General features: G+C 37.7%; 2 protein-coding genes across 2 annotated transcripts in view; one reads left to right on the plus strand and one right to left on the minus strand.

The window, feature by feature from the left end:
• Positions 1-1,211: 1,211 nt before the first annotated feature.
• On the plus strand, positions 1,212-11,019 carry crabp1b (cellular retinoic acid binding protein 1b). The gene is made up of 4 exons (XM_055208740.2): positions 1,212-1,462; positions 3,794-3,972; positions 5,196-5,309; positions 10,632-11,019. Exons 1-4 carry the CDS (start codon positions 1,393-1,395, stop codon positions 10,680-10,682), a joined length of 414 nt encoding a protein of 137 aa, XP_055064715.1. The 5' UTR covers positions 1,212-1,392; the 3' UTR covers positions 10,683-11,019.
• Positions 11,020-11,777: 758 nt separating this feature from the next.
• Positions 11,778-23,554, minus strand: part of sin3ab (SIN3 transcription regulator family member Ab) — a 30,850-nt gene continuing 19,073 nt past the window's right edge. Inside the window, exons 17-21 of the mRNA XM_055208730.2 lie at positions 23,231-23,404; positions 18,504-18,596; positions 16,836-16,930; positions 14,870-15,071; positions 11,778-13,242 (exon numbers count right to left, since the gene is read on the minus strand). Of these exons, the coding sequence (XP_055064705.1) occupies positions 13,021-13,242; positions 14,870-15,071; positions 16,836-16,930; positions 18,504-18,596; positions 23,231-23,404 (786 nt within the window). The 3' untranslated portion in view covers positions 11,778-13,020. The remainder of the gene's footprint in view (positions 13,243-14,869; positions 15,072-16,835; positions 16,931-18,503; positions 18,597-23,230; positions 23,405-23,554) is intronic.

The raw sequence follows: 23,554 nt of genomic DNA on the forward strand, positions 1-23,554 counted from the left end.
GTACATTTTACGTATGAAAAATGACACTGAGCATAATAGGTGTCTGGGGGTCTTTATATCTGTGATATCAGGGGATAGGGTGTTGTCACATGGGGCTGTCTCTTTTGCACGGCAGAAAGTTGATGGATGTTCTCCATTAGCGTACGTCAATTGATGATTTGTGATTTAATCTGGTATGATCTCAGACCACTTCCTCCATCTGAGCCCTGAACAGAAGTACAATAAAAACGCTTTTAAATAAAAAAATGACTAGTCTATTCACTGAACCACTGGTAAAAGTATTGTATTTGGAAACTAAAACAAGGCCCTTCTCGTCATGGTCTTGGCACAGAACGGTCTATTTCTGGGACCTCACATTAGCATATTCACCATGGGCTTATAAAAACAAAGGAGAGACGAGCACACAAACACACACACCGACATCCGAAGGCCCATACCAAATCAATTGATTGATGGGACAAACGGTGGCTGATGAAGGCCTGCAAGGGAGTGGATGGGTCCTTTCCTTCTTCTGGACACTTCCTGGAGAAATGACAAAGCGCTCTCTGCCCTTGCTCTACATTAATTATCAACTGCTGTCTCAAAGGCACTTTGTCAAAGAGATAAATGAAACAACATCAGGACAGGAACAAATCAGACCGCAGAAGAGGGGAGGGAGGAGTTCAGCCTGGGGCCTCTCTTTCTCTCCCGGGGCTCCTGGCCTTCTCCTCTTGGGAGGCCGAACTCGGGATGAATGAATGGGTGTTCATGGGAAATCTGTTGAGGACGTGTTCGGAGTGGGACAGGGCTGTTTTTAAATGTGGCAGGTTGTTTAAAAAGGGGAATAGATTTGAAACACAGTTCAGTTACAGAGCGTGCACACTTCTAATTTCATCACTAAATATATTTATTTGAGAAATATATTAAATTAAGAAATTGGGTAAAAGTGCATTGCAAGAGAAGGAGAAAACTTATACCCAAAATTTATTTGCACACCCAACTTGAGTGCAATGATTCAAAGTAGCGGAAAGTATAAAATGACTATTTAAAGTGTCTGCAAGAGCTTTATATTAAAATAAATGCGACGGCTCGGATGGTATTAAAGTGATGAAGAGTGCGAGATGAATGAGAAGCATTAGGGAATGGGCGCTCCTGTAAGCCATTACATCCATCTGGGGAAGGAGGGAGGGACCTCTGATATACGTCACAGATGCTTGCTATCAGTAGTGGTCCAGAAAGCGTAACAGAGAGACAGAAGGAAAGAGAAGGTGACAGACAAGAGAGGCGGAGGTAGAAAGATAGGTTATTAGATCTGAAAGATACAAAGCGGTGCAGATCTTAAAATCTGAAATAAAACTAAGGCCAGGTTTTTGAAAGCAAGCCGCAAGGGAAACAAAAAGATTGCAGGTAAAGATGCCCAATTTCGCAGGAACCTGGAAGATGAAGAGCAGCGAAAATTTTGAAGAACTTCTCAAAGCGCTTGGTAAGAAATCCTCTCAGTTTGGTTATTTTAACCTGTGAGTACTAGACTATTTTATCCTGTTGTCTATAGGCCACATGAGGGCTCCTCTCTTTTTATGCTGTTTCTTCTTCAATAGCATATTCATGGATTAACTAGTGTGAAGAGTAAATCACTATTATTTTCGGGCTGTTGGGCTGCTTATTCAGCCTCTTTTGTTTCTTTGGCAGCATGTGTTGCTGGATTCTTATTTAAATTCTCAAAGCCATACACGTTGTAGAGTTTTAGAAATGGGCACCCACTCAGTGGCTTTAAATATTTGATTCAATTTTATAAATTAATACCAAAAAAGTATTCTTGTATTATGTTTATTATATATATATTGGCATAATATGCAAAAATAAGAAGGCACATTTTTCTGTGGCCCATTAAAATGGGGAATTTTTAGACCCACAATTTCATATGGTTTGAGTTATTAAAAGTCATTAAAACAAAACAGTTCCATAAAAATCTGCTCGGCTGTGAATATACAAAGCTTAATGGGAAATGAAAATTGATTTGGTTTATAAAACATGTAACTCTGATAGTTTACGATCTTGTGCCAATACCCTCAGTGCGTTTGTGATTATTTCTTGAAGAGTTTCAGCACTGACCAACTATGCACCACGTAAGACCAAGAACTGTGGAATTCCTTCCAGTCAACACCTTGTCATTGTAACTCCTTATTAGTAACATCTGCCGATAGCAATCTACACTGTGCTGACTTCATAAGTATGTATGACAGAAAATTATACACCATAGGTTTATGAATACTGGCTTTGACCCAGTTATGGCTGGGAAAAATGAGAGTCAGTCAATTACTGGAACACATAAAAGGCACACAAATGCCATTCAAATATTTCTTTAGTCTTGGTATCTATTGCAGCAGATGCAAATAAATGATGCAAGTATGCCTATCTTGGGGAAATTACAGCACGATGATAATTACAATAAAGATGACGCTCAAGAGTACTCATGAAAAATCTTACTATTAAGAACTCATAAAAAATATTCCTAAGAAATGCATATCCAAAAAAACAAAACAAAACAAGACTTCACGATATGAATATTTTTTGTATGTGGGTTTCTGGGAATCGAATCCAAGACTAAATGCATGTTTAAGCTGCCTTTATTTAAAAACACCTTGTACTGACATATCTTCCCTTACGAATATAAACCATGGTTTTACTACAGTTAAAACCAAATAACCATGGTTGTTGTAGTAAAACCATGGTAACCACAAATTACCATGGTTTTGACATTCATGGTTTTCAAACCATGGTTAGTGTAGTAAAACCATAGTTTTGCAACACCAAAAAAACATGGTTACTACACTTTTACCACAATAAACCATGGTTAATTTTCGTAAGGGGGTACACTCACCTAAAGGATTATTAGGAACACCTGTTAAATTTCTCATTAATGCAATGGTGTTATGTTGTGGGGGATTTTTTCTTGGCACACTTTAGGCCTCTTAGTACCAATTGGGCATTGTTTAAATGCCACGGCCTACCTGAGCATTGTTTCTGACCATGTCCATCACTTTATGACCACCATGTACCCATCCTCTGATGGTTACTTCCAGCAGGACCATGTCACAAAGCTCGAATCATTTCAAATTGGTTTCTTAAACATGACAATGAGTTCACCGTACTAAAATGGCCCCCACAGTCACCAGATCTCAACCCAATAGAGCATCTTTGGGATGTGGTGGAATGGGAGCTGCGTGCCCTGGATCTGCATCCCACAAATCTCCAACTGCAAGATGCTATCCTATCAATATGGACCAACATTTCTAAAGAATGCTTTCAGCACCTTGTTGAATCAATGCCACGTAGAATTAAGGCAGGTCTGAAGGCGAAAGGGAGTCAAACACAGTATTAGTATGGTGTTCATAATAATCCTTTAAGTGAGTGTATATCAGTGTCATTGTTTTGTCTTAAGATGCACACCAGTATTGTTTTTATTGTTACTACTTAAATGTCCTAATATAACCAAGGCCTATTCCTAAATTAATCTACACCCTGTCTGGGAAACCACCCCTGAGTGTCCAGTCATCCAGCTTTAACAACGAGCTGGACTCGTCTACAACACTGATGGGAGCACTTTACACTGAACTTTTGAAAATAAAGGTTCCAGAGGATCTTTGGCAGATTGCAAGGTTCCACTGATAACCTTTACATCCGAAGAACCTTTTTGTTTCACAAAATGATTCTTTGAGGAACAAAAAATGGTTAAGTGTAACATATAGAGCAAAATACATTTGCATATTTGGCATGATTGTTTAAGTATAATTCGATGCTTTGTGCTGTGTAGGGGTGAATGCCATGTTGAGGAAAGTGGCCTGTGCAGCAGCATCTAAACCTCACGTGGAGATTCGTCAGAATGGTGAACAGTTCTACATTAAAACATCTACTACTGTGAGGACCACTGAAATCAACTTCCAGATAGGACAGGAGTTCAATGAGGAGACTGTGGATGGTCGCAAGTGCAAGGTAATTTAGGGATTTAAATAAATACAATTATTTTTTCCTAATTTTGTATGATGTAGGACTGAGAATTGTATTTAACAATTGAAGAGTTTCGTTGCAAAACGAGATAAATCCATTTTTTTACATTTTTGTCAAAACATGTTTATTATTATGTTACCATGTTATTATTTTGTTTTATGGTGCTACTTAGCTGTATGTTTTAAGTTATGAAAGTTTAAATCAAACCAAACCAACTGCTGTTGAATTGATATTAATTGGAATGCACAACCAAAAAATGAGATTTTGAACAATAAAAAAAACGGAGTTATCTCGTTTTGCAACGAAACTCTTCAATTGTTGGCTGAGGAATAGAGAGTTGGTGATTGTGCAAATCTCTCTGACACACCTAGTTTGCTAAATTAGATTATATGACAAGCAAACCCATCAAAGCAATACTGCAGGCTTATCTAGACTGGCTTAAGTCAACCTTATGTCTTCCACCTTTAATCTCCTGGATTTGAATGGATCTAAAGGGATTCTGACTCAAACAATTGCACCCATCAGATACAGCACAGTGTAAGATAATGTTTGCATACTAAAGAATAATGAGGGCTGATAGGAGAGTCCATTCTAGCATGTCGACCCGCCAGAATCTCCAGAAAGGGCAGTGGATGGCAGCAGACTAAACTACCATGTGACGGAAAGTCATTTTAACAAGCTGACCTTTATGACTGCTGCCTTTATATGAGCAAATAAAGTAACCACTGGTCAAAATTTGCATCTGTTTTTGATTATACTGTATATACACCGAAGCCATGTGTACAAACATATGCCCAAATTGAGCTATTTGGCTTTTGAAGTCAAGATTAGAGGTATATTTAGTCAGTGCGAAGAGGATGATATGTAGGCCTATACTATAAAGTACTTATAGAGCAAGGTGGGATAGAGTGAGTCAAAGGGGTCATGCAGAAGATTCAAATATATCTGTGACTCATCGGCATGAGGGTCACTCGTGGTGGTCCCGTCTTCTCATTACTCTTATGATTCACTCTTTTCAAAGCCTTTTTGATGTGCCAATGAAATGACTTTGGAAACATCGATCTAAGTCCCAGATAATAAACACAGATGGTCACCGAAAGATCGCTCTCAGAAAGATTTTTCTTTATAGCGATGAAAGAATTACAGTTTACATTTATCTTCAAAGGCTTTGTTGTGTGAGATTGCCATTATAGCCCGTATGTCCACAGAGCCTGGCCACATGGGAAACAGAGAATAAGATTACCTGCAGACAAACCCTTCTGGATGGCAATGGCCCAAAGACGTACTGGACAAGAGAACTAAAGGGGAATGAACTCATTCTGGTAAGAAGAAGGTTTTTCATCACTCCATCTTAATAATGCAAGATGATATGCCAATACAAAGCTAACAAGATCTCTGAGTGTGCTAAGCATTGTCTGTCGCCAGAAGATAACAATAAGGCTTTTGTTAAGTTTCTTCATTTTGACAAAAATGCAGCATGTGTAAACATCTGGCTTGCTCTATTTTATAGGCCAGATGGACAACAGTAAACTGTCCTTTACCATTGAGGTTTTATTACTGGCTTCATTTACTGGTCTTGCTGCCCCTGGGGGACATCAGATATCATCCTCTCTCGTTCAAGTATCTGTTGTAAAAACTTAAAAGCTGATTTTTGAAAGACTTGTATTGGCCGAAACACTCATGATGTGAAATGGTTTCGCACCATTTTTCACATGGGTCACTGAAAGTATGTGCCAGTTCATAAGCACTTACTTGACTTGGACCAGAGGCCAGAGTCTCTGAAATGTTCTTAAGACAGAAATTAAGAAACTGTACGTTTGTAAAAATGTTCCAGTTTTTGAAAAATAAACATACAGATTTTTTTAGACTAACTGTTACTTACATTGATTATACAAACATGTTCTCACATCTAAAATCTTTCCATAATTTCCGAGTAACAAGCAGATTGTGACATTTTTCTTAATATTATATGTGCACAAAACAAATTAAAGGAACACTCCACTTTTTTTGAAAATAGGCTCATTTTCCAGCTCCTCTAGAGTTAAACATTTGATTTTTACCTTTTGGAATCCATTTAGCTGATCCGGGTCTGGCGATACCACTTTAAATTTTTTAATAATCAAGGATTTTGCCGCTGTAACATGGCTGCAGCAGGCGCAATGATAATAGTCAGCAGCTGAAAATAGTCCCCTTAGTAACTTTCAATGGCAGGAGACTATTTTCTATTTTCGGGCAGTGCGTAATATGCACCTCCTGCATCCATGTTACAGCAGCAAAGTCCTTGATTATTACACGGTGTTACTACAGAAGAGTCAAGTTTTAAATAGAAAAAATATCTAAAGTCTTTGGTTATTTTTGAGCGCGATGCTAATGGTCTAATCAGATTCCATGGATTGTGCTAAGCTATGCTAAAAGTGGTACCGCCAGACCCGGAGATCAGCTGAATGGATTCCAAAACGGCAAAAATCAAAAAAGTGAAGTGTCCCTTTAAGTTGAATGATTTTAAAGGTGTAATGTGTATTTTAGCGGCATCTAGTGGTGAGATTGCGAATTGTGAATCAACCTTAATTTCGAAATAAGAAGCTATGGTAGCTACTGTCAAGAGATCATTGAAAAGTTACACAATGCGCCTTTACAGGGATAGTTTACCCCAAAATTAAAGTTTTGATATTATACTCACCCTCATGTTGTTTTGAACCTGTTTGAGGTTTTTTTTTTTCAAAAGAAGATATTTTGATAAATGATGGTAAGCGCACAGTTGACGGTACCCACTGACTTTCATAGTACACTGTAAAAAATACTTTGCTGCCTTAAATTTTTTGTTAAATCAACTCAAATTTACAAGTCATGTCAACAGAGATGAGTTGTCACAACTTATAAAATATAGTTGAGAAAAGTCAACTTACCTTTATAAGTTATAACAACTCACCTGTAGTTATAACAACTCATCTCTAGTCAAGATAAAAATAGTAAGTTGAAATGACTTGTAAATCCGAGTTGATTCAACAAAAAAATTTAAGGCAGCAAAGTATTTTTTTTGCAGTGTAGGATGTGGAATTCAATGGGTACCATGATTTATCTAATAAACTCATTGGTTCATAGGTTCAGAACCACATGAGAGTAAATGACAGAATTTTCATTTTTGAGTGAACTATCTCTTTAACTGTAACTTTGAAAATGTTGGAATTGTGACAACAAAAGACATTTTTAAGCAAAATATCAATGAATATATAAAGCACTCACTATCAGTGTTGCCCATATCATTTGAAAAAACATTTTTTTTAAAGATTTTACCTAGCTTAACTTTAAGATGTTCTTTACAATTTTTTTTTTATTTAAATTTGATACACTGTAAAAAAATAAGTTGGTGTAACTTAGAAAATTAAGTTACCGTGTTGTCTTGAAATTTCAAATTTATTCAATAACAAAAAAAAGTAATGAAAAATACAACATTTTTGACCTATATTTTTAAGGCAACCAGGTAACTTACTTTTTTAAGTTGAACCAACACATCTTTTTTTACAGTAGAACTTTCTTAGGGGCAGTTCACATTTCACGTCTAAAAACCCACACGGAAAACGCGACTGCGCCACGCTTTCAAAGCAGCATTCTGTTAAGTTTAAGTATTTCAACTAGCTGTAGTGTTGCTGTGCCTGGAAAAAAGAGCGCCGCTCTCAATTTGAGCGTGCATGCGCGGCTACATTTAATATATCTTATTTGCGCGCGCAAAAGACACTAAATGTGAATCCCCCTAAACAGTTTTTTTTTTATAATACTAGTCTGTCTTTTTTTCATAAATTTAAAAGCGGAGTCCACGATGTTTGAAAAACGCGTTGGAAAAGGAGACAGGCCGACTGCCAAAACACACTTATAGCCAATCAAATCAAATCAAAGGTCGGGTTGCGTATGTGTGGGGCGGGTCTATCAACAGAAGGTCCAGATTCTATTGGGGTAGGGGCGTGTTTGTTTAGGTGATTTCAAATATCAACATTGGCTTTCAAACATCATGGACTCCGCCTTTAAGAAAAAATGGTAGTTTAGAAGAATTTTCTTTTTGAAAATTTGTTTTGTAAATCTGCAAATTCCTTTGGTATCATATCTTCTGCAACCAGTAAAATTTCTACAAAAGTAAATCTTTATAATTAGCATGATTTATAAAAGCTAATAAACCCAAAAATTTCACAAAACACAAATTGGTTTTTCTGATGTATCCAGTTACTTCTTTTACAAATGCAGTTAACAGTAGCTCATAAAGCAAAGTAAATGACGTCAACAGAGAATTATGCTCAACTATTAACACAGTGGTCCACAATATTAATGTTCTCATGGATCTCAATGCAGCTGGTGGCAAGGGACAAGACACATCTGTGGCTTATTAGGCACAGTACAAACTGTGATGCATCACTGCACAATAGAGATGCATCTGGCTCACATCAAAGCTTCTTTAAGATTATGAGAAGGAGCAGCTTCTGAATACCTTGTGAATGAGCAGTGAAGTCTTGCCCATTCAGGAGGACCAGCTGTTTTGTCATTAGCCAAACAATGATGCCAAAGCATTCAACCGACTGCAGCTTATTGTAAATGATGCCTCTCCGCATATAAATATAATGGATATAAACAACCTTTGCTGTTTTAGTGCTTGATATTTACACTTCGGTCTCATGCATTTAAATTGATCTATTTTTGTTCAAATCGTTTTTAAAGCGTCATCATTGCACGCTAATAGAAATGGTTTACATAAACTTTCAAGTCATATTTATTTCACTCTATTATTTTACGTTTGTGACTCTTATAGTAAAATGACCACATTACCCATGAAGCTGGCATCATGCAGCAACATTGCTGGAAATGACCCAGGGCAGACTGCGCAAATGGGTCTAATTGATCATGTTACATGTAGGAATGTTGGCAGTGTGTAGGGGCCTGACACTTTTCTCTCTAATGTCTCCCAGGGCATTGCTACACACAGCAGATGGCCTGTTCTAACACAATTTTTTTAAGAGTACATGAGGTGGTCCTTTTTCACCGCTCTGCAGCACAGATGGCGTGCAGTATTGTCAGTTGCTCCAGTTTTTGCTGTCCAGTTAATATGGAAGTCCAGCACAGAGATAACAGAAAGGCAGAGCTTGTGTCCTCTTACTGACATGAGTGATAGCTTGTCACTTAAAGGGACATTCCACTTTTTTGGAAAATATGCTAATTTTCCAGCTCCCCTAGAGCTAAACATTTGATTATTACCTTTCTGCAATCCATTCAGCTGATCTCCGGGTCTGGCGCTAGGACTTTTAGCTTAGCACAATCCATTGAATTAGACCATTAGCATTGCATCTAAAAAATAAACAAAGAGTTTCAATAGGTTTCCTATTTAAAACTTGACTCTTCTGTAGTTACATTGGTACTAAGACCGACAGAAAATTAAAAGTTACGATTTTCTAGGCCGATATGGCTAGAACTATACTCTTTTTCTGGCGTAATAATCAAGGACTTTGCTGCCGTACCATGGCTGCAGCAAGTGTAGTGATTTTACGCACTGCCCAAAAATAGTCCCCTTAGTATATTTCAATGGGACTATTTTCGGCCAGTGTGTAATATCATTGCGCCTCCTGCAGCCATGTTACAGCTGCAAAATCCTTGATTTAACATATCGAAACTCTTTGGTTATTTTTAGACAAAATGCTAACGGACTAATCAGATTTAATGGATTGTGCTAAGCTATGCTAAAACTTCTAGCGCCAGACCCGGAGATCAGCTGAATGGATTCCAGAAAGGTAAGAATTAAATGTTTAGGGGAGCTGGAAAATTAGCATATTTTCGAAAAAAGTGGAATGTCCCTTTAAAGCATGGGCTGTCAAACCTAAAAGTAGAAACATCCACCATGTTTGCATGGGTCAGATACTGATCAATACATCAGTAATGCATTTCAATAATGCACAATTCCAAGTTTCACATTTTTTGACAATTTTCTTCTGAAAAATGGTTCCAATTTTTCCCCAAAAAAATGGTCCCAAGTTGTAACTGGGGCAATTCCCTTAAAAATCTAGGTACAGATATGTATACATTCGTTACCAAAATGTACCTTTGGGTAACAAAGGTTCACTTTTTGAAAGTGTACCACCCCTTTGACTGCTATAGGGACTATTTTTGACAATTTTTTCATTTTATACTGAACATTTCAGAGCAAAAGAGCCTCTGTGGTTCCATTCTGTTGTGTTCCCAACACTCTAAAAAAACAAACGGTGCTATATAGCACCAAAACTGTTGCTTTGGATCGTAACCATAGAAGAACCATTTTTAGTGCCATATAGCACCGGTGAAGCACCGAAGCACCTGTGTAGAACCATATAGGGGCCATATAGCACCACTATAGCACCAAATTTGGTTCTACATAGCACTATATGGTTCTACACAGGTGCTTCACTGGTGCTATATGGCACTAAAAGTGGTTCTTCTATGATTACGAGCAAAGAACCACTTTTGGTGCTATATAGCACCGTTTGTTTTTAGAGCTTTGTTTCAAAAGTGACACACACTGCTGATCTACGACACCACAAAATCATACTGGGTGAAATGAACTGTGAATAACACTGTAAAAATAAATGAGTTAATGACATTCTTCTCTCTTTCTATTTATTTTCATTGTTCAGACCTTTGGGGCCGATGATGTGGTGTGCACACGGATTTATGTTCGAGAATGAGAACAGAGGCGAACTGATGGAGTTATCGTCCAGCACTTGCAGCTTCGAAAGAATAACGTTTTTCACGATTAACTTGCACTGTGGTGTGTTAGATGATACTTTCTGCTTAAGATCTTGGTTACCATGTTTGTCTATTCGTTGTACTCGTGATCACATTACATTAATTGCTAGTGTCTATTATTATCTAGACATGTTAAGACAGTGCTAGCTCTATTAATGTTTTCTTCAGCCAAACGTATTAGAGGAGTGACAGCACACTTGTCCTGATATATTATTTTCAACTCTTTTTTTTATCATTTGTTTACCATGAAATAATAAAGACACGTACGTTCAGTCATTACTGTTGCGATTTGTAAATGCACTTTTTCACTAATAATCTTCAACTAAAAAGTTGTAAAGGCGGCAATTAACAGCTAAAGGTGGGTTTTCACACTTAGTAAAATTGCATATCTTTAATTATCAAATGAGTATATTCAATTATCAAACACGTTAACGCATTCAAAAAAGAAACAACAGTTCCTTGCATGCAGTCAAAAAAGCTTTGGCATCTCACTTTTCATCTGTGAGAAAAGTCCTCACGGCCTTGATTTTATGCTCTGTGAGTAATGGACCCGGAGTGCCTTTTATGACCCATTTCTCTGGAGACATTTTAACTGTACTATAGGGCCAAATCTTAATTAAATAAAGGCCCATATCTAACCAAATCCCTGTTTTCCCACTGTAAGTTAAACAAGACTATAAGGTTTTTATTACTCTCCTTGGTCCTAATCGCAACTTGCCTTAGTATGCAGGAAACCATAAAGGTTTCTTGATTCTTTTAAAGCATAAAAATTAAGGAAGCATTAAGTGTTAAAAGTTATAAGAATAAATTTACCTGAGAAGAAGTATGAGAATTCACGCATTTTAAATTAATAACTCTCACACGATAATGTGAACTTGTGTAGTGTTTTGTTAACTCTAAAATCACATATCACACCATTCCCCAGGAGATTATCCGAATGCTCCCTCTGCTGACAGTGTGAATAACTACAGCACGTTATTTCAGTGAGAGATACATGCATTATTGATATGCACAAATTCATAATTCCAGCTTGGTAATCTACTACAATTCTGTTTTATTTCAATCTTTAAAACAATAATGAATAATATAAAAGGGCTGTACACGAGAACATAGAAACATGCCATCATTTCCTTCTTTAAATATGTTTTACATATTTGTCAGCATAAACCCGAGCCTTGGGGCACATTCTTGTGTGCCCCAGGTCACATATTGTCATGATAGGAGGGCCAAATGGGACCAAACAGAATTGCTTCTAAGTTCTACTCAGAACACAGGCAGTGATATTACAAATTTGAATACAAGTTCAGATAGGGGGCAAACATAACGTCATGAAAAATTATCCCATTCAGCACAAATGTGAAGCTGTTAAAATGAACATTTTCATGACCACAAAGAGTGAGAGAAAGACAGGAGACATTGTGACCAGACAAAACACTTTAAACTCCTATCTTTAAGAATAGCCATGAAGTGTTTTCATAAAGATATCAGCATTGGCCTCCTTCGCTAAGCTGATAAAGAAGTCTAATAGCTCATCTACGTAACAGTGAAGGTTCTCAGAATATAAACAGTGTGGCATATATATATATATATATATATACACATCGTATTTACATTACAAGAGCTTTTTTGTGACCGTACTTATTCTGGTGTTCCTGATTGAGATTTTGCGGCTGGTATCATAGATATCTATTAATTAACAGTAATACCTTCATTAATGGTGCTATAATAACCGGTGAAGAGATCTTATTAATTACAATGTGTAGATTGTGAACAATACACTAAATTCACATCATCTGTATTGGTTTAGCTGCATAGCCCATCACAGAGGCTAATTTCAAACGGATCAGAAATGTTCTCGTTTTGAGCTTATATGTGGTTAAAACTTACCACAAGAGGCATATTGCTAATAAACTACTATTCATCTTGAAGAGATGAAAATTAAAAAAGGTTACAAATGGGTATTGACCTGTATTTGTAAGCTGTCCTTTTTATGAAAAGCCTCAAAAGAAAATCTTGAGTAGGAATAGTCGGAATAACGCTGCAGCATTTGCAAGAAGTACGTTCTTGTCTTGATGATCGAAGGACATTAACCATCTGGTTATAAAGTCCAGGGGAAAAAACACACAAATCTAAAAATTTAAAAAAGATAGAAATAAAAAAAGAGAGGGAGCAATATCCAAAGAACTCGATGGCTGTCAGAATTTCAATTCAGTGCTACTTTTAGTCATCGTAAAAACAACATAAAATAGGGGAAAACTTCTCCCCGTCTTGAAAACTTTACAACGTAGTGCTGTAGGAGACTTTATATTTGTTGACGTTCTGGAAGTGGAGGATCTTGGGTTCACAAGTGGTTCTGCAGGGCAGCAGGCCCTCCTGGGCTTCCCCCATCAGCCACTTGTAAGTGGTGGCAGCCATGTCACTGGTCACGTGGTCTTTTCGCCACCTGTCTAGCCACGCCTGAAAGCGCTGATGGAGACGAGTGCTTACTCGCTGGTGAGACTAAAAATAATCAAGAAATGAATTTATTACAAAGCATTGTGAGCTACAGTGAGGAAAATAAGTATTTGAACACCCTGCTATTTTGCAAGTTCTCCCACTTTGAAATCATGGAGCGGTCTGAAATTGTCATCGTAGGTGCATGTCCACTGTGAGAGACATAATCTAAAAAAAAAAAAAATCCCGAAATCACAAAGTATGATTTTTTTAACTATTTATTTGTATGATACAGCTGCAAATAAGTATTTGAACACCTGAGTTTTTCACCAGGTTTGCACACACTGCAGGAGGGATTTTGGCCCACTCCTCCACACAGATCTTCTCTAGATCAGTCAGGTTTCTGGCCTGTCGCTGAGGGACACTGAGTTTGAGCTCCCTCCAAAGATTCTCTATTGGGTTTAGGTCTGGAGACTGACTAGGCCAAGCCAGAACCTTGATATGCTTCTTACAGAGCCACTCCTTGGTTATCCTGGCTGTGTGCTTCAGGTCATTGTCATGTTGGAAGACCCAGCCTCGACCCATCTTCAATGCTCTAACTGAGGGAAGGAGGTTGTTCCCCAAAATCTCGCAATACATGGCCCCGGTCATCCTCTCCTTAATACAGTTTAGTCGCCCTGTCCCATGTGCAGAACCCCCCCCCCCCCAAAGCATGATGCTACCACCCCCAAGCTTCACAGTAGGAAGAGTGTTCTTGGGATGGTACTCATCATTCTTCTTCCTCCAAACACGTTTAGTGGAATTATGACCAAAAAGTTCTATTTTGGTCTCATCTGACAACATGACTTTCTCCCATGACTCCTCTGGATCATCCAAATGGTCATTGGCAAACTTAAGACGGGCCTGGACATGTGCTGGTTTAAGCAGGGGAACCTTCCGTGCCATGCATGATTTCAAACCATGACGTCTTAGTGTATTACCAACATTAACCTTGGAAACGGTGGTCCCAGCTCTTTTCAGGTCATTGACCAGCTCCTCCCATAAAGTTCTGGGCTGATTTCTCACCTTTTTTAGGATCACTGAGACCCCACAAGGTGAAATCTTGCATGGAGTCCCAGTCCGAGGAAGATTGACAGTCATGTTTAGCTTCTTCCATTTTCTAATGATTGCTCCAACAGTGGACCTTTTTTCATCAAGCTGCTTGACAATTTCCCCGTAGCCCTTTCCAGCCTTGTGGAGGTGTACAATTTTGTCTCTAGTGTCTTTGGGCAGCTCTTTGGTCTTGGCCATGTTTGTAGTTGGATTCTTACTGATTTTATGTGGTGGACAGGTGTCTTTATGCAGCTAACGACCTCAAACAGTTGCATCTAATTTAGGATAATAAATGGAGTGGAGGTGGACATTTTAAAGGCAGACTAACAGGTCTTTGAGGATCAGCAATATAGCTGATAGACAGGTGTTCAAATACTTATTTGCAGCTGTATCATACAAATAAATAGTTGAAAAAATCATATATTGTGATTTCTGGATTTTTTTAGATTATGTCTCTCACAGTGGACATGCACCTACGATGACAATTTCAGAACCCTCCATGATTTCTAAGTGAGAGAACTTGCAAAATAGCAGGGTGTTCAAATACTTATTTCCCTCACTGTATATGATTTGAGATAATGTGCATCCAATGTCTACATACCTGATGAGCTCTCAGTTGTGCGGTACGCCTGTACATGTAGTCCTCTGACTTGAAGACGTACACCATCTTGTAGGAGTTGAGCTTAAACATGCACTCCATCTTTGAATCCTCACCAGCTTCTGAAGATTTCTTGGCTGCTTCTTTGGCTTCTCTCATTTGCATCTCCTGGCCCCTCTGGCACTTACGAATTCGCCTGAGGTTCCTTAAAAAGAAAGCGTTAAAAGTTTTTTTAATAATTCTTTTGAAACCCAATACATTATGTTTCTTAAATTTAGTACAAATGTTATTATGCTAAGCATCTGACGGCATAAGGAGAGAAAGATCCCAATCAAAAAGGAAATTATGTCCCACTACGACTTTGTATGTACAGTGCACCTTGGTCTCAATAGATATGATACAACAATCTCCATTGAAAACTCATATCCATGGCAAAACCATTTTGATCAAGTGCCAAAATCCAGATTTTTCGGAAAAAAGGGACAGTTAATTTTCCCGCATCAATTAAAGACTAAAATTAGAAGTGTACTTACCAAATGTTACAGATGGGTATAGAAACCATGACTCTTATTTTGAATTCGGGACTTCACTTAAAGAAACTAGCCAATCGTCACAAAAAAGAAATCAGGTAGGGAATAAGGTTAAATGGCCAGGATATGGGTTAACATTGTGCATTAGGCATTGCATTAAGACCATGCACTAGAAGTGTTTGTTGCAAAAACAATGGAGCAAAGTTACCTACTCACACTGCACATGAAACAGAAAAAAGCAATGAATCATTCCCAACCAAATTATTTTCTTTTTAAACGTTCTTGTCGGTTTATGAATGAACATGAAGATACAAGAGCATCTGTTAACCACTGCACATACAACATGCATGAAAGAAAAAATGATACAAGCACAAATCAAACATCCTCCCATGCTAGATCTCTTTTGGAAAGAAAAACACGCACATTTTAGGATAAAATTCAGACCAGATTTTTATTGACAAGGCCCTCTCTCTGAAATACAGCCGTCTGTGTGTCAGACCATAGTGAGTTCAAATTAGAGTCACAGCAGCGCTTTGTGAACTGACAACCCTGATCAAACTGAAGAAAGAATCGCGATGGGAGGACAAATCATGTCTGAGATCTCGGCATACAAGGTCTACTCAGAAAGTCCTAACACTCAAATCTTACAGACTATAAAACACATTTATACACATATTGATGAAATTAAGTCACATACAGAAATAGATCTGTGAATAGAATTACACAAACAGACCACAGCACACTTTATGAGAGAAAGCAAAGTAGTTTCTTTTTTTTTAAACTTAATCGTGGGCTATTTAAAAAGATTATCAAGTCTATCATAGTAAAGTACAGATCTGTATAGAGCCCTCACACAGGCCCATCTTATCTAAATGCACAGATGTCTTGTTGAGCCACTTTAGAAAGATTCACTTCAAAAGAACATGATTAACCAACCGAACCCGGTTAAGAGCAGGCATATAAAAACATCTTCAATTTTCTCAAATATGAGAATCAAAAACAAATATTTAAAAATGAAATGCATTTTCACCCCATTACCAATGACCATTAAATGTGCTATAAAGGCTCAAACACAATTTTGCAAAACAGAAAATTTAGGTAAACCTCTGCACACATTCCCCACAAACACACCATACTTACAATTCATAAATAAAAGGTATATAATAATAACAGATATTACTGTACTGTGGCCACATCTGAGAAGAGATAAACAGCTTTCAACAGTTTCGTTAAATAAAGTCTCAGTAAAGTGCGAATACAAGCAGGCAGACGGCTTGCGTGTGTTTTGGGTGATTACGAACAAGGCGGCGCTTGTACAGGATGACTCCCAGACATTTACCAAGACTACCGTAAGCATTCCTGTGATGTTCCTGTCTTGAGCTGATGGTGCATGGGAAGGGGACAGATTTAAAGGATGGGTGTACTTGGCTGAGCCTCACCTGGGTAGAAACACAGGCTTCTGAGAGAGGTGCTCACGCAGCTCTGGAGAGGCAGAGTTGGTATTCAGATAACGCTCCACGTAGTCGGGCCAGCGCTGTAAACCACATACAGACATCAAAGGTTAGATGCAATGGGAAAAACAGGCAGCGTTTAATGACATTATCATCTACTCTGCTCGAATAATATTGCCGGGGATGGCGTTTTAATGTGTTGTTCCAACTGGCTCACTTCTATTTATGAATCTCATTTATTATTCAAAGCTTTGTTTTTTTTTTGGGCTTATGCTTTAAATTGACCATTTTCAAGATGCAAAACATTTAGAGTTTTTTTCTACAAAGAGCAGAATAAAGAACGGAGTTAAAATCAAAGTACTGCGGAAAAGTGAACATGAGGATGCGATATATTGCAAAGTGACAAGCAACTCCTTTGCATTAAGTAAATATGCAGAGCCACAATAGCCATACTTTTTATAGCTAAGCATTTGAATAATTTATAATAACATTATTAATTAATACCAAGCCTAAATGTAATTACACGAATGTCTCAAATCAAATGTATTTAAATTGTACAAAATATATACACATTGTAAACAAGGCAAACACTAAAATCAATTTTCCTAAGCAGTCCCACTTTGGCTGAGAGCACCCTATAACATCAGAAGTCACGTTACACGTTCACCGCAATTCATTTAAATTCATTCATTGAGAAAATGCGCATTTGCACAATTAATCGTCACAGCCCTAGCTGGACTCTTGCCTTGCGGTGGTAGTACACTAACTTATAGGCTACAAATTATGGTTAGCTCCAGGGGGAGCCAAGCAACTGACCGTGGAGCGCTTTGAGAGTTCATGTCTGCCAGCTCCATGATGAGGGTCGCCTGAAATGATGTATGGGTCACAATGGCACTGACCATAGAAAAGACCTCCTGTTTGGGCAAACAGGATGTCATACGCCCAATTTTCCTTGAAGAGTGCAAGGCTGGTTCAGAAGTTGTCACCAAAACGCTCAAAGTCAGCAACTAACAACTGAGTGTCAAGTGCAAAACTTCAAGTGTCAAGACTCTTAACAATGATCTGTATTAAGAGTGACAAATCCAAAATGTAGACATAGAGAGAATATCTGCCATGCATAGACATACACTGTCACCTGAAGTAAAAAGTAAAAGTGTACTGTGACCTCTGCATTTAACCCACCCCAGTCAATAGTGAACACACGCACTGCACGTCATGAACACACAGCGCCAGGGGAGCAATTAGGGTAAAGGTGCCTTGCTCAAGGGCACCACAGTCGTAACCTGCAAATCTCGGGTTGCTCGACTCTCTAACCACTAGGCTACGACAAAGAGCAGCTCTCTACACCTCTCACAGCAGCAGGTGCCACAGATACCGAATAAGTCGATACATCTGAACTCCGGGATACGCTTGGTTTGAGACATTTCATGCACATCTGCATACTCTTCTTTGACATTCAGGGGGCAGGTGAATTAACATTTAACTCCAACAGGCACAATAAAAAGAACTAATTGTGGTTGGGCACTTCACATCATTTAGATGTCTCTTTGTGGGTTCTTGGCCTAAAAAGCTGCTGTGGATGTGCAGCACTATGCCAGCAGAACAGCTTAAGGCATAAACACAACTAATTTTTTCAGTAAAGCCTCTAGCATGTACCTCAGCTTCCACGGTTTCATCCGAGTTCTCTTCTTCACTGTCTAACAGCTCCACAGCCAACTGCACGCTCCCCTTAGACTTCTGGAACAGTAACTGGAATAGAAAAATCACCAGTTTAAATACATGTAATTGAGTAGTGCACATTAAAAACCATAGTGTATATATATTCACTTTAATACGACTCAAATTCATGTATATTTATCATGCATTCACCTTTAATGAGATAGCATTTTAAAAAGTACAAACATTCAAAATAACGTCTGTACTTCCCCCGAAAATTGAGAATATTTCAAATAAAACATCTGTTGTGTTTCAGCAAGCACAAAGGAGTTAACTTGATAAATGTCACAAATTTGTAGATACCAGAACAAAATATCATGATGCCAGATGATACTTTATGATTAATTAACATGTATTTGAATTCACAGCGACACCAACAATATGGTGTCTTTGAACAAAGTGAAAAGTTGCCTTTGCTTCTCCTGGTACACTGTAAAAATTAATTGTTGCCCCTACATTTTGAAGTTCAATCAAGTTAAATTTACAATTGACCCTTCGCTAAGCCTCGCCCTCCTTAGTTACTGTTGCTACGCCTGTCAAGCTTTCGCAACTGGCAAGTCCATTACAGTATGTATATCTCATTCCCAGTGAGATAATTAGTATTTTTTGGTGAACAGGTGAAATATCTGAGAGAGAAAGACAAAAGGGACTGCAGTATGCATTCGAGGGATATATCCACAACATAATATGCAACCGATTATAAACCGGATCTAGACCAGAAGTTGTGCTTTAAAAGTGTATATTTGTTATTTTTCTTGTCAAAAATTAAAATTTTTTTGCTAGATAAGACCCTTATGCCTCGTTTGGGATTGTTTATAGTCCTTTGAAACTCCGTTGAAAAAAACTGTTACGTGTTGAGTTAAGTGTTAATTGTTGGTGTCTATTAAAGTCCATTAAAATGAGAAAAATCCTGCAATGTTTTCCTCAAAAAACATAATTTCTTCTCGGCTGAACAAAGAAAGACATCAACATTTTGGATGACATGGTGGTGAGTAAATTATCTGGATTTTTCTTTTAAGAAAATGGAATATTCCTTTAATCCTGTTAACATTAGTTGTAAACGAAGCCTTCCACACTGCTCAATCAAAGTCCGGCATTTTCCCCTCGGGTATTAGGTTTCAGGAAAGGAAAAAATATGGCATCTTTCTGTGTGAGAGGAGCATGCAACCCGCGCATCCTCTGCTTATTGAGCTTGTGAGCATTTTTGCGTCAAAATGCCCATCTTTGCAAGTATCCTAATAAACATGACAATTTAGGTCTGAAGAGAAAGTAAACAGCTGAAAAAGAAAATGCATGTGTAACGGTATTGGATATATTGGAAAAGGGAAGTTACCTAATTTTACTCCTGTGTGTACTCACTTTAATCGAACAGCATTGAGAGAAAATCTGTCACTGCTCTTGACTAAATATTATATTATAAAAAACAAAACAAAACAAAAAATATATATAAATATAATTTTATTATTTTAATCAATTGACAGCCCTACTGTCAAGATTCTAGATTAATCGCATGATTGTCATGAGTTAACTCGCGATTAATCACAAACTGATCACACATTTTTATCCGTTCTAAATTGACCTTAATTTAACACTATTCAAGTTTTTGATACTCAATGGGTGTGGACAAATACAGATGCTTTAATCAAGTGTACCTTTACAACAGCATGTTTACATTTTCGACAGAACCATCAGCCATTGTTTGTATATGAATTTTCCTTTCAGAAGACCCTTTTTTCATTTTTTTTGCTGCTGCATCATCTGTGACTCGTGCTGGCAAATTTATTCGGAATGCCCAAATTTTAAAAAATGAGTTATTTATATTTTGACATGATCTATTAAAAAACTTCAAAACAATTCATGATTTGTTGTAATCTGACAAAACATGACAGAACTACACCTGTTTGAAGTTGACAGAGTCAGCAAAGTTAATTTTGAGAAAAATCCAAAATTACCACAAAAATTACCAGTAAAAAGTTAACCAAACACTTACTTAAGACATAACAGAATATACCTGTGTGAATTCTTGTCAAAACAAAGATGTTCAAACTGTAACTATAATTCTGTGTAGACGTCTATACATGGGGGGGGGTCGCACACTTGTGTCTGCGTGCACGCTCTTCAGATGTGTCTGTCAGTGTGAATTATCAGATCCATACGCACAACACTTCAAGTAAGAGTGTCACGATTTCGAAATTAAGTCACACCCTCGAACTTCGAATTAAAAAATGGTGTCATCGATGCTGTCATGCCCCCATGTCACGTCCGGTCGGCTTGCCAAGCGGGGGAAAAAAACTCTCAGAGATTTATATTTTAAACACGAGGGATGTATTGCTACAACTCCTTAAAATGCATATCATAAACAGGATTACTACCCAGTGATCTGACTTCGGACAGAGCGCAGCTCTCTACACGTGCGTGAGAGTGGCGCCAAGATGCAGCAGGTTATATTTTAAACAAAAGGGATAGTTTGCCTCAGCTCGCATGAAACACATAAAACTGAACAAATACGTAAGGATTACTACTTAAGTTTATGTTTAGACTTCGAACAGATGCGAGAGCACGTGCGACAGAGAGAAGCGCAGCTGCTTATGACGCGCTGGATTTATTTCAGATGTTAGGAGTCCAAGACGCGCGCAAGAAGGAATCCTACAAGCTTTCTTGTGTAAAGTGAAGCCCACAAACCCCCATGCGAGGAAAAGCATACAATGTGCATGTTAATGTAAAACTATAATAATGAAAATAAATAATAAATAATGATGACATAGCATTTTTATCTTTCAGAAAAAAGGAAAAAAAAACAAGAATCGAATTGAAAAATGACCTTGGAACCGAAAATGTAACCGAATCGAGGATTTGGAGAATCGTGACACCCCTAGCTTAAACATGTTTCCCTCGCTAGAAAACTTGACATACCTTCTGCGTCATTTACGGTTGCTAAACCATGATTGGCCTGTGGTGATTTTTGGGCGTGGCTTAGCGAAGGGTCAATTAGTTGCAACTTTCTTGACTAGTGAAGAGTTGCTATGAATGGTGAAAATAAAGTTGAATTAGCTTTAGGGCTGTCACTTTTGAGAAAAATCTCATTCGAACGGATAACGAATATCATGCAATGTATCCGAATATATTCGAATATCTAGGTGCACCCGCGCGTATCAAAAAAAAAAAACAACGTAATGGAGATTCAATTTATTAACAGTGACAGTCATAAACAGGGCTGTCTGCATTACTTTTTTTACTTAATGTTTGAAACAGCAGGTTATCAACTTATGAATAACAACGACTCAGAACAGGTGACAACTTAAACAGCAGCAGGAGTAAGGCATATAGCAAAGCCCAAACGAAATCAGCGCCCGCAGATTTCGGCGGAAAACTCCGCTGAATTCCGCGGATATAATGCCATTCATTGACAAGCACACATATCCCACGCTTGAGCCTGTTTGTGAGATGATATCTCATTGACAACAAGCACACATATATAGACTATCTCGCGTGTTTGTGAGCCGTCATTGACAAGTGCATTATCTCTGCGCGTGCTGTTTGCTTGCCCGTTTTTAATGGTTTTTAATGATAGAGAGCGCAAACCATTTGATATTTGAGATGAAATAAAACTTACCGATGAGTTAAGCAGAGCTCACTTGACTCACGCGACAGTCAGCACATGATCATTTAAAATCCGTTTACAAGACAAATGCTGTTGTAGTTTAATATAAAGTTTACATTGCGTTGTAAACATGATGAAATTATCTTCATACGCGCTAATTTCATAATGCTAGCGTATTAACACAAGCTTTTTATTCTGCTATAATATTTAACACTATAATAATGTAATTTTATATACAAACTATAATTCTATCTTGACATGCACATTAGGTTCATGTTGGTCCAATTTGACTCCCTCTCTTGTGCACAGTTGCCGTCGGTCTCACTCTCACTCTTCCTTCCTATTACGAGGTGTTACTGTAAAAAATGCGCTAAACATGTCATTTTAAAAACCGGATGGTTTATTTATAGTTCGAATACGGATATTTCACGTCATGTTCGAATGCATATTCGAATATCGAATAAAAAGTGACAGCCCTAATTAGCTTTAGTTATTTTAACTTTATTTTTATCATTCATAGCAATTCTTCATTAGTCAAGAACTTAAAAATTAAAGTTAACTTCTTCCCTAATTAAAAATTAAAGTGCAATAAGGATTATTTTACAGTTTACCAGTATCTTAAGAAAAACTGGTAGTGTGGAATTTTGTTAATCTGTGATACAAATAGCAACATAAAAAAATACAAGAGGATTTGAATTACAGATAACTTAAATTATTAAAATTGACAAACTACATCTTCATGAAAAATAAAAAGCTCAGTTTCAACTTGTGCTTTGCATTTCTTGTACAACTCTGTGATGGCAACTAGAGAAAAATAGTTAATCATTAGCTCATCATTTTGTCACATGCATGCAGAGCCTGCATGTCAACAATGTGTAGCAACAAACTCGGTGTAACATAAAAAACATAAGAAGAAACTTCAAGTCAATAATGCCACACCTGACGATATCCTTTTGAATATATATAAGAAAATATATATTCATATAAAAAATAATGATGTGGTATGACTTACAGATGTACACATTGTGATGTCCACGCTAAAACCTAAAACATTATGCAGCCCTACCTTAAAGCAGTTCTCATCAGACATCAGCTGCTCAGCTTTGCGCTGGTAGGCCGCTTCGGCACCGCTTCTGGATGTTTGTGTGGACTGGGACCCGCCAGTGGCTTTGTTGGCACACTCGCTAAGATAGAGATCGGTCACCTGTACACAGATCTCATCACTGACTATATGCTGCAGCTGTGAGACACAAAGAAAAGGGAAAAAGGTTAAATAGGATTTTGCAGCACTGAACCACAGAAGTATTCTGTATGCAAATATCCTAAGGCTAAGTCCACAACATTAATTCCCAAATATGCCTGGCAAACATTCACACAAACATTGTTGACC

This window comes from Misgurnus anguillicaudatus, chromosome 21 (genome assembly GCF_027580225.2).
Source record: "Misgurnus anguillicaudatus chromosome 21, ASM2758022v2, whole genome shotgun sequence".
NCBI classification, from domain to species: Eukaryota; Metazoa; Chordata; class Actinopteri; order Cypriniformes; family Cobitidae; genus Misgurnus; species Misgurnus anguillicaudatus.